The 12681-nt window shown below is 36.0% G+C and overlaps 1 protein-coding gene across 5 annotated transcripts in view; it reads left to right on the top strand.

The window, feature by feature from the left end:
• PCNX1 (pecanex 1) overlaps positions 1-12681 on the top strand; it is a gene marked incomplete at its 5' end in the record, with an annotated part of 167233 nt that overhangs the window by 93111 nt on the left and 61441 nt on the right. For 3 of the 5 annotated variants that reach the window (XR_014242369.1, XM_082384309.1, XM_082384307.1), the window contains 4 exons: positions 1207-1424; positions 6887-7040; positions 10887-10919; positions 12478-12649. Coding sequence is in view for 4 of the 5 variants with exons in the window: in XM_082384309.1 (XP_082240435.1) it covers positions 1207-1424; positions 6887-7040; positions 10887-10919; positions 12478-12649 (577 nt within the window). The remainder of the gene's footprint in view (positions 1-1206; positions 1425-6886; positions 7041-10886; positions 10920-12477; positions 12650-12681) is intronic. The other 2 variants (XM_082384310.1, XM_082384308.1) reach the window with 1 other exon arrangement.

Genomic DNA, 12681 nt, shown 5'->3' with positions numbered 1-12681 from the left:
AAAGAGATTAATTATTAGCGGCTTCCTGAAGATGATGAGTTGTGAGCAGGGTTTTAAAACCATAGATGTGAATTGGCACAGAACAATAGTTTTCAACATTTGGCAATGTCTGGGAATATTTTTGCTTGTTACAACCAGGGGGGTGCTGTAGGTATCTAGTGGGTGGAAGCCAGGGATGCTGTAAAACATTCTACAGTGGAAAGCATAGCCCCCACCCAAAGAATTACCTGGCTTGAAAGTACCTGTAGTGCCAAGATTGAGAAACCCTGGCATAGAGGATAAGGGAAAAAAAGTGTTTGGGGAGATATTTGTCAATGCTTAGAGACAGAAATGGCTGTTATATATAAGAAACATATTTTCTTGACTATACCCCACCCCTGTGTAGGAAAAGTAAAGACTGTCCCTACTCATTTGCTGCAGTGTATTCCTGGAAACTCCACAGGAAAGCAGAAATGGGGAAATGATTACAGTGATCCCTTGGTATCCGCAGGGGATTGGTTCCAGGACCCTGTGCGGATACCAAAATCTATGTTTGTTCAAGTCCTTTATATAAAATGGCATAGTAGTATTTTCCACTGTTAAATGGTATGAGAGCCTTGAGACAGCAAAATGCTGGCTAGTGCTATGCTAAATGCAGTAAACTTTGGATTCTTTCAGAGGAAGGGGAAACTGGTGAACGGATGAGTTGAACCTGAAAGAAATGTAATGTGGTAATATCCTGTATAGCCTCAGATGAGCAGCCTGCCAAAACAAAAGTAAAGGAGTGTGGGAGGGATTTGAAAACAGCAGTAACAGTGATAAGAGACTGTACGAAGAATTGAGATTTGAAGGCATTGAATCCAATGCAGAGGAGCTTAGATTTGACACAGTAGTGAGGTTCATAGCTTAATGAGAGAAGAGAAGGGGTAGGGAGAAGGGAAGCCGCTAATGATTCCCTGTTGGTGATTGTAATGGATTCACTAGCTATACAATCATAAAATACTAAAATTTCAAATACTTCCTAGTAAAATCTTTCCAAAAGGCCTTTGTTGTAGTTCACTTCCTTTTGTCACCTTCTGTAGTTTCTAGCAATCATAAAATATCCACAAGAGTGGACTAGTGTAGAGAATTAAGGAGGTTTAGATAATTTGCAAGCTGATTGCGTAGCCCTTGAAGCATGACTTGATTAAAGATATTTTAAGCCTTTCAATGCTGATTTTCTTTTAGCTCTCTCTTCCACAGATTCGATTGAACAGACTATTGACCATCGATACAGATTTGTTGGAGCAACAAGACATTGACCTAAGCCCTGATTTGGCAGCTACTTATGGTCCAACAGAAGAAGCTGCCCAAAAAGTTAAACACTATTATCGCTTTTGGATCCTGCCCCAGCTGTGGATCGGCATTAACTTTGACAGACTCACACTTTTGGCCCTGTTTGATAGGTGAGAATATAGTGTGATATTAAAGATATGTGCAGATTTTATTTTTAAATTGAAATGTATTAAATTACCCATTGAGTATTTGACTTGGTTTCCATGTTGGAAGGTGTTTTCTATTTTGGTTCTCTTGAGATAAAATTTAAGTTAGTAAGGCTCCCAAACATTGACTCTCCTGAATCCATTAAAAGCTTTTTTTTTTTTTTTTAAAGCTTTTTTTGTGGCAATTTTAATATGTTTATTTAAAAAATTGTTTTTATCATTAAGAATCATGCAGCTGTACTTAAAAGCCAGAGAATTTGAGGTGTTAATGACCATAAGGTTATATGTAATATGACTCTAACTATAAAAGGTATAATAGTAAACAGTATTAGTCAATTATTAACTTGGTGACCAACTGCTGCTTCTAGTTGACATGGAGTAACAAAGACTGGGTTTACTCTTCTACCTGAAACAATGAAAAACAGATAAAATGCATGAAACAGTGGTTTTCAAGACATTGGAAATAAGACAGAAAAGGACCGTGATTCCTGAGAGATGGGAAGCAAATTATGTGAGCCCACCTTACTGCCTTAAGAGAGTCCCCAGGCTGTGGTACTGAAGTAGAGTCCAGCAGACTTCCTGAGTTGAGGAGATGGAGCTCAGAGTCCAGGGAGACTAGAGCAGCTCAAGTCTGTAGGATAGAACATCAGAGAGAGGATTGCTGCTCAGAGAGAGAACCTCAGAGATTTTTAGTGGGTCTCCTCAACTGTTCAGCAGAATATTGGTAAGAGAATGTATATGAGGAAGCCAGGGTAAGAATGATGTGAAAGAAACAGAGGAACAGTGCCTGGCACACAGGGCTGGGGATAGTGCCCATCCCCCCCCCACCATAATAATTCATACTTTACGATGCATTGTGTAGGGTACTCAGGAAAGTCTTGCCTTAGAAGTGGGGAGTAATTAGCCCTAGCATGAGCACTGCTCCAGACCCACCTAGCAAGTCATAAAAGCAAGACCTGAAAGGATCAAACTGTTTCCAAGTAGCATAACAAAGCTCAGCAAGATTTATAGAAATCCAGAAATTCTCACCACATAAAAAGTTAAGATTCACAATATCTGGCATCCAATTGGAGATTACCAAGCATACAAAGAAATGACAAAATGTGATTTATAATGAGGGAAGTAATGAAACCAACCTGTAACTGTCACTGGTATTAGAATTAGCAGTCAAAGACATTAAACAGTTATAAATGTACTTTGCATGTTAATAAAAATTAAGTAGAGATATGGAAGATATGAAAAAAAAGACCCAAGTCACACTTAGAGATGAAAACTAAAATGTCTGAGATGAAAAATACAATGGATGAGATTAATGGTAGATTAGACATTACAGAAGAAAATATAAGTGAAGTTGACAGCATGGCAGTAGAAACTATTGAAAATGAAACAAAGAAAAAAGAATCATTCTCCTACGCCCATCCTCCAATGAAAAGAATATACAAAATGAAAGTAAGCCAAGGGAGACAGGAAGAGAGAAAAAATTTGAGGAAGTAATGGTGGAAAACTTTCTAAATTTGATGAAAACTACAGATGTACACATTGAAGAATCTCCATGAACCTCAAGTACAAGAAACATGAAAAAAACTATACCAAGGCACATAATTGCTCAAAACCAGTGATAAAATCTTAAAAACTGCAAGAGAAAAAAGATGTAGTTTGTACAGAGGAACAAGAATAAGGAAGACATCAGATTTATTGTTGGAAAAAATACAAATGAGGAGATGATGGAGCAGCATTTTTGAAGTATTGAAAGGAGAAAAAAACTCAACCTGGAATTCTATACCCAACAAAACTGCAAAAACCAAGATGAAATTAAGACATTTTTGGACTAGGAAAAACTGAAAGAATTTTTTTCAAGCAGACCCACACTACAAAATATATTACAGGATGTCTTTCAGGCAGAAGGATAATAATACCAACTGGAAATATGGAGCTACCCAAAGAAATAAAAGATCACTGTAAATGGTAAGTAACTACATGAATAAATATATAAATTTTTTTCTTACTAATTAAATCTCTTTGAGACATAATTGGATGTTTAAACAAAAATAATAATGATGTATTGTGTGATTTATAAGATAAGTGAAAGTAAAATTCATGACAATAATAGCATAAACGCCAGGAAGGGGCATATAAGAGTATAGTACTATAAGTTTCTTATACTGTATGTGAATTAAATATAAGTTGCTTATACTGTATGTATACTTATACTACGTCACTTGAAGTAGACTGTCATAAAATGTATACTAAAGCAACTACTAAAGTAACAAAAGAAAGAGTTATAACTAGTAAGTTAAAAAAATAAAGGAGATAAAATAGATTCATAAAAATTGTTCTCTTAATGTAAAATAAGGCAGAAAATGAAAGAGATCAAAAACAGATTGACAGAAGATAAATGACAGGATGATAGTTGGAAAAGTCAGAAATTGTCAAATTGGAGAAAAAAAGCAAGACTCAGTTCTTTGCTGCCTACAAGAAATGCACTTTAAATATAAAAACAGAAAAGATATACCATGCTAACACTAATCACAGTAAAGCTAGAGTGGCTGAATTAATGTCAGACAAAGTAGATTTCAAAGCAAAGAATATTACCAAGGTAAAAGGAGGTCATTTTATAATGATAAGTGGTCAATTAATGCATAGGATTTAACCATCCTAAATGTTTCTATATCTCAAACAGTGCTTTGAAGGAAAAGCTGATAGAAATAGGAGAAATGGATAAATTCACAATTATAGTTGAATTCAACACACCTCTCTCTATAATAGAACAAGTATGTAGAAAATCAACAAAGATATAATTGTCAGCCAACCTAAGTTGAGTGACATTTATGGAACACTCCACTCATAACCACAGAATACACATTCTTTTATGTGCACACAGAACATTTACCAAGATAGACCATATTCTGGGCCATAATATAAGGATCAAATTTAGAAGGATTTGAGTTCTATATAGTGTGTTCCCTGACCACGGAGTTAATTATAAATCAGTAACAAAAGAACCTTGGAAAATCCCTAAATATTTGAAAGCTAAATACACCTAAATAACTCATAGATCAAAGGACAAATCAAGCGGGAGATTAGAAAATATTTTGAACTAAATAAAAAATGAAACATAATCAGAATTTTTGTGATGCCACTAACACAGTACTTAGAAGAATTTATAGCACTGAATAAGAAGAAAAGTCAATTCAATGACTTCACCTTCCCCCTTAGGAAACTAGAAAAAGAAGATCACATTAACCCTAAGAAAGCAGAAGAAAGAAAATCATAAAGAACAAAGCAGAAATCAGTGAGGACACAGAAGACAGTAGAGAAAAATCAAGGAAACCAAAAAGCTCAATTAAAGTAATATATTTTAGCCAAGCTGATCAGGACAAAAAAAAAAAGTTACGGATTACCAATATCAGGAATGTGAGCTAGGATATCACTACAGATTCTACAGGTAATAAATGGATAATAAAATATTATGAGCAGTTGTATGTAAATAAATTTGACAGTGGACAAATTTCTTAAGAGATAAAAATTATCAAAGTTCTGAAAGAAATACAATATCTTAATGTTCCTATATCTATTAAATAAAGGGGCATTGTAGTTAAACACCTTCCCATAAAGAAAATTCCAGGCCTAGATAGTGCCAAAATAATATCCCAAATCAGTGAAGTGGAGAAAGGATAAGCTTTTCAACAAGTGGTGCTAGAAACATTGGATTTCCATATGCAAAAAAAAAAAAAAGAAGAAAAAGAAAAATAAAGAATTTGTATTATTACCTTGCATCATATTACAAAAATTAACTCAGAGTGGATCATAGGCCTAAATGTGAAATCTAAAACATAAAATTCAGAGAAAAGCAAAATGTAGGAGAAAAGATTTGTGACCTTGGGTTAGGCAAAATTGCACAGATGTGACATGAAAAACAGATCAATGAAAAAACAAATTGATAAATTGTATTCATCAAAATTAAAAACTAACAAAAGCCGAAGGGAGAGCACGTGTTCAGTGACAAGCGACATGGACAGAATATAGTGTACCAGGGCCGACAGGGATCATTGGATTCGGCAAGTCTGGGATTCCACAACTGCCATATAAGAACAGATGAAAATACCAGTGTTTCGTTTATTGATTTCAAATTACTATTGAACTTGTCTTAATCTGGGAGAACTATCAAGTGAAATAGTACAGAGATGTTTGTGAATTTTATTTTTTAAGTCAATTGATGATTATAAATTGGGCATTGATGTAATATAAAGAAATAAAAATCTTTTTATGATTATGAAAGCAATTCTTTATTAAATATGTAGAAAGATTTTAAGACAGAGTCCAGCCAAAATCCTTCCACCCAGAGAGAACCATTATTAGTAGTACCAAATTGATATATTGTCTTTTTAAACCTGTGTATGTATGTTTCTTAAGTAATAGAACTTGTATCTTCGTATACAGTTTTGTGTCCTGCTTTCTTTGTATAGCAAATGTACTGAGCATGTTCCTGTGTCAGTAAATATTCTTTAAAATCAAGAGTTTTAGCACATACCTAACATTTTGTGAATAAAATTTCCCCAAGAAGTAAGATAGATTCTTATTTTTTGGCATGATTTATAAAAATCATCTTCAGGGACTTCCTTGGCAGTCCAGTGGTTAAGACTCCACTCTTCCAATGCAGGGGGATGCAGGTTTGATCTCTGGTCGGAGAGCTAAGATCCCATATGCTGTGCAGTGCGGCCAAAAAATAAAATAAAATAAATTTTTAAAAAAATTATCTTCATTGCTGTATGTAGTATGTTGAACATTGTACTGCTTCTTTTACAGCGTCAGTTTAGTAAAATATAGAATTGTCTCAGTACCTTTGATAGAGGCAGCATTGATGGTCTATCACTGCCTTCATTCTCAACATATGTAAGAGCCTGTGTTTAAGTAATTTTAGTAAGATTTCTGATTATTTCAGTGATTTAGACATGGGAAATGAAACCACTTGGTATCAAAATTTGGTTACAGACTTTGTCATATAAATGTTTTCAATTTAATTTTCTAGAAACTCTTTTGAGATTTTGTTTTTCGAACTTGTTTCTTTGTATATTTCCTTTATTTGCCATTCAGGTTGTTTAGTTATTTGGCAGCAAACTTGACAGAGAAGCAGATGATAAGAAAAGTAAAGTTATAACATAGAAATTGAAACTGTATTATGTATTATAATAAGAACTTCACAATCCACTGTAGCATGCTTTGTTTGCACATAAGAATGTGTGCCAGTTTTCCATCTAAACTGAACATACTTTTTCAGTATGATCCAAAACCTTGTTCAAACCCAGTACTAAAAAAAAAATCTTAACAAGCATAGTATGAACTTCATATTGATGTCTTCCCTTTTTGCATTCTGATTAATTTCTTGTAGTGATGATATACTTACTCATAAATTTTTCTGTCTACAGAAATCGTGAGATCCTGGAAAATGTGTTAGCTGTCATCTTGGCTATTCTTGTGGCTTTTTTGGGATCTATTCTTCTCATACAAGGCTTCTTCAGAGATATCTGGGTCTTCCAGTTCTGCCTGGTAATAGCCAGCTGTCAATATTCACTACTTAAGGTACCAGCATCTCCCTTCTCTTCAGACTTTGGCATCATAGTTATGTTAAAAAGCAGAAAGTTTTGTATCATTCATTGAATGATAATTCAGTGAATTATCTAAGAATATAATTTTTAGATTTATTTTCCTTGGACGTTTACGTTAAGATTGGGAAAGCAACAAAAGGGACATATAAACTTTAAAAAATAATGACATGTGAATGAAGCTTCCTAAAAACTTTTTTTGTATTAATATACAAAATAAAAAAATAAGAATTCGAGTTCTTTTTTTTTTTTCTCTCTTTTTCTTTTCTTTTTTTTTTTTTTTTGGCCATGCCACATGGGTTGCGGGATCTTAGTTCCCCAGCCAGGGTTATAACCTGGACCCTGGCAACGAAAGTGCCAGGTCCTAACCACTGGACCGCTAGGGAATTCCCAAGAATTCGAGTTCTTGAAATTCATTTTCTTTTAATTTATCAACGTTAACTGTCCTACTCTCATATTTTCAGTCTTCTATTATGTAGGTGAAATTTATTAAGATCCATCATTGGTAGATAGAATAATGTCGAAACTAGCATATACATTCTTTGTGGACACAGAGAGCAGAAGATCGGTGTCCCTTTGCTTTTGTTTAAATAGTGGTTCTAAAATACCAAATGTTATCAATTTTAAGCTTTCCATAAATGGGAGAATCAAAAACCAAATTTTTCACTTTCCGTGCCACATCAGTGTGCACTGGTAACATGGACTGTTTTCTTTCCTTTCTTAGCCAGTACTGGTTATTTGCCTGATACATACTAACATGCAGAACCCTCTCCCATCCTGAAAACTATTTGTTTAGTTCTGTTTATACCATCAGCTTTCCTTTCTTTTTTTTCTCTCCATATATAGACATCTGGAGTAAGCCACCTTTGTCAACTGCTCCATTTCTTCAAGACCCATCCATACTTTTTTCCTCATTACAGTATTGAAATTACAGTCTTTGTGGGCTAATCTCTAATTGCCAAATCTATGTTCTTAGTCTTCATTCTCTGTGAGTGCTGCATCATTTAAATACCTGTGAATACTTTCTTCCATTTTTATGTTTTCCTCATTGTCGATCTGTGACTTTATACTACCCTCATGATTATGCTACTTTTCAGGTAACTTTATTTTCCTTTGTTGATGCCTCTTTGTTCTTTCGACTACCGCTTAATTTACAAGAACTCTCTAGTGTTTTATTTGGCCCTCTTTTCAGTTTGTAATTCCTTGCCAGTGAAGTCATCCTCTTTTATTACTTTGTTGCCCCTGTATATGAATTATGTCCAGATTTATGTCTCACAGTCTTCACCTTTCTCATAAGCTTTAGTCCTATATATCTAACAGGCAGCTGGGCAAATTCTGAAAATGGCACATCATCATCTTCTGATATTTTTCTTTCCCAGTTCCTTTGCTTTTTCTTTTTTTTAACACCTGTATTGGAGTATAATTCCTTTACAGTGTTGTGTTAGTTTCTGCTGTATAACAAAGTGAATCAGCTATACGCATACGCATATACCCTCCCTCTTGTGTCGCCCTCCCACCCTCCTTATGCCACCCCTCTAGGTGGTCGCAAAGCACCGAGCTGATCTCCCTGTGCCATGCAGCTGCTTCCCACTAGCTATCTATTTTACATTTGGTAGTGTATATATGTCCGTGCCACTCTCTCACTTCGTCCCAGCTTACCCTTCCCCCTCCCCGTGTCCTCAAGTCCATTTTCTACATCTGCGTCTTTATTCCTGTCCTGCCCCTAGGTTCTTCAGAACCTTTTTTTTTTTTTTAGATTCCATGTATATATGTTAGCACATGGTATTTGTTTTTCTCTTTCTGACTTACTTCACTCTATATGACAGACTCTAGGTCCATCCATCTCACTACAAATAACTCAATTTCGTTTCTTTTTATGGCTGAGTAATATTCCATTGTATATATGTACGACATCTTCTTTATCCATTCATCTGTCGATGGACACTTAGGTTGCTTCCATGTCCTGGCTATTGTAAATAGTGCTGCAATGAACATTGTGGTACATGACTCTTTTTGAATTATGGTTTGCTCAGGGTATATGCCCAGTAGTAGGATTGCTGGGTCATATGGTAAGTTCTATTTTTAGTTTTTTAAGGAACCTCCATACTGTTCTCCATAGTGGCTGTATCAACTTACATTCCCACCAAGAGTGCAGGAGGGTTCCCTTTTTTCCACACCTTCTCCAGCATTTATTGTTGTAGATTTTTTTTTAATTAATTAATTAATTTATTTATTTTTGGCTGTGTTGGGTCTTCATTTCTGTGCGAGGGCTTTCTCTAGTTGCGGCAAGCAGGGGCCACTCTTCATCGCGGTGCGCGGGCCTCTCACTATCGCGGCCTCTCTTGTTGTGGAGCATAGGCTCCAGACATGCAGGCTCAGTAGTTGTGGCTCACGGGCCCAGTTGCTCCACGGCATGTGGGATCTTCCCAGACCAGGGCTCGAACCCGTGTCCCCTGTTTCCCCCTTTGGGCCTGGGATCCCTTCCCCTCCCCCAGCTGCCCCTCAGGGGCGCCAGTCCCATCCGGCCTCCACTTCTTCTCCCCCTTCACTCCCCCCACACGCCACGTCCTACCCGGTAGCTTGGGGTTCCTTCTGTCCCCTTAGGTGCCCTCCCCCACGGGTGCCTGGTAGGTGCCCTAGTTGTGAGGAGACGAGAATTCCGCTTCCTCCTAGTACGCCATCTTGACTCTGCCCCAGTTCCTTTGCTTTTGATAGTTGTATACCAACCCAGATCCTAGAGCCTCTGCTCCTTCTTCTTTACCCCTAACGACAGTGACTACATCCCTCTGATTAAATTTGGTGATTCTGCATTACAGTTTCTCGCCTTTCTTCTTGCTTTTCATTTCAGTTCCCCTGAATCCATCCCTTTATTGCCTTAAACCATTTAAATTCATTCCCTGGATCCAATGTCCCTTATACTGTTAACTTTGTCCACTGCTTAATATGGTTAGATATGGAAAAGGCAAAGGATGACTCAGATTTTTAAAAATATTTCAGATTTTTAAAATCTAGTTGACTAGAAGAATAGTAATAACATAAACAGAAATAAGAAAGGCGGGAACAGAGCTTTAGGAGGATAGATGTTTGAATTGAAAGAGTTTAAAGATTGTCTGGTCTCATATCCAGCCAAGGGCCACATGCCAAACTCAGTGAGCTTAGTCCAATGTAGAATTGTAGGATGGTGATAGACCATCCTAGTGAAATTGCTTGGTATGCTATTGAAAATGGACAGCAACTTTGGAGAAATGTCATGATCTGGGAGGTAGCTGCACTATACATTTTGAACATTTTTATGGAAAGTTGTTAAAGTCTCTTAGAAGGATACAGCTTAACTAATTTGATGAGTTTGATGTGAAAATGCAGAGAATATATTTAACACAACTACCATTGAATTGTTTAGTAAGTTTGGAATTTGTGGGCAGAACTGGAATCCTTCTTTTAAGCTAACCCATATTTTGTGCATTTCCTGAATGGAGTGATGTTGCCGTGAGAAAGCATTCTACCTTAACTGTACTTAAGTGTTGTAATGAGCCAAGTAGTAGGATGGATCTATCTGCTGTATGCCACTTCAGAAACATTAAGCTAGATGCAAATTAATAATTAGCCATAGTAAGTATAAGAGTTAGGAAAGATTTGAGATGTTTTAATATCAGTGACATCAGTATCTGGAGCTGATGTTTTGTCTTCTGTTGATGTTTCAACAGAATTAATGTAGGTCATTTCTTAGCTATGGGATATTTACTTGAAATTATTTCAGGCATTTTGGAAGTTAATGTAAAATTACCAGGTCTTTAGTAGTATAATCTGTCTGTTTCTTTTTTAGAGTGTTCAACCAGATTCTTCTTCTCCCAGACATGTAAGTCACTCTAATACACCTGTAACTTGTGTTTCCTTAACATTCCTCAAAACCTTTTTTTGGTCATATGTAAGACTGAACTAAGATTTATGTTATTATTTTCTCACTGGCAATAGAAAGTCCCTGATAGTGCATTTGTTCTTTTTAGCCTCCTTTAATTTAGAGCAGTTCCTCAGTATTTGTCTCACACAATATTGACATTTTTAATGGGTACAGGCCAGTAATTTTGTAGACAGATGGTCTTCAATTTGAGTTTGTCTGATATTTCTTCTTTATTAGATACGGGCTGTGCTTTTTTGGTAGGAATATTACAAAAATGCTGTGTTCTTCGTAACTCATCATATCCAGAAGCACATAATGTCAGTTTATGCTTTTACTGGTGATGTTAACTTTGATTTTTTGGCTAAGGGTAGTGTATGCAGTGTTTTTGAAACACTGCAGTGTTAACATTTTGGGCTGGATAATTCTTTGTTGAAAGTTGGGGGTGGGGAGGATCTGTCCTGTGCATTGTAGGCTGTTTAGCATTATCTCTGACTTCTACCCATTAGATGCCAATAGCACCCTCACCCCAATTGTGACAACCACAATGTCTTCAGACATTGCTATATGTTCCCTGGGGGGCAGAATCCCCTCCCACTCCCTTGAGAACCAATACTCTACTGTAATGTTACCATTTTTCTCTTGTAGTTAATAAGTATATCATAGGAGATACTTTGAGATTGTGTATATGTCCTGTTGCCCTGCAAACGTCCGCCCAGTTGTTTTTAGTATCTATTGATGTTTCTTGCCTGAATCAGTTATCATTTGATGGTTGCCAAATAGTGATTTTTTTTAGCTCCATCATACCTTCTACATTTATTAGTTGACTTTTTACTGTAAGAACTTTCCTTTTGTTTTTGTATTGGTGTGGATTCATGGATTCTTATTTTATTAAATGGACAGTAATGTTACTATCATTATTTTGATGCTCAAATTGTCCCTGATTTGGCCATTGGGAGCCCATCAAACTGCCTTCTGTGTCCTTTTGACATACCTTCATCATTTTAAACGTACTTTCTTCCTTTTGGGCACAATTATTTGTTCCAAGCTCATCTTATACTTTCCTGACCCTAGCCTGAAACCAGCCTTTTCTCTGTGGATCCTTAGTTCTTTTTAGTGGATAATGTTATTTATAAACTAAGATCTGGATGCTAGTAATCTTTATTACTAGAATGTCATTGCTTCTAGGTCCTCTCAGTGGATAAAGCTAGAAAAATACATGTATACACTTACATACACTCATACACGTATATACACACATTTATTCTTATACCTATCTATTTATATGCATATTAAAAATAGTGAGTTCATACTGATACGTAATTTCAATCAAGTATCGTGGGGTTTATTCTGTTCTTCCTCCTATCCTTATTTGTAATTCCCTTCTGCCACAGTCAGAAACCTGACCTCCATATGGATGCATTTTGAATCCTTAGAATATAAGCCATCAAAAATCTCAGTAGCTAGTTGTGACACTTCAAATTAAATAAACTGACTTCTTTTTTAATATCATTTTCAGGGTCATAATCGTATCATTGCCTACAGTAGACCAGTTTATTTCTGTTTGTGTTGTGGTCTTATTTGGCTCTTGGATTATGGTAGCAGAAACCTTACTACAACCAAGTTCAAATTATATGGAATAACTTTCACCAATCCGCTGGTGCTTATATCAGCCAGGGATTTAGTTATAGGTGAGTCATCTTTAAAGTATCTTAGATCTTAA

This window comes from Balaenoptera borealis (genome assembly GCF_965194805.1).
Source record: "Balaenoptera borealis genome assembly, chromosome: 3".
Lineage (NCBI taxonomy): Eukaryota > Metazoa > Chordata > Mammalia > Artiodactyla > Balaenopteridae > Balaenoptera > Balaenoptera borealis.
This window is presented reverse-complemented; position numbering and strand designations above follow the sequence as displayed.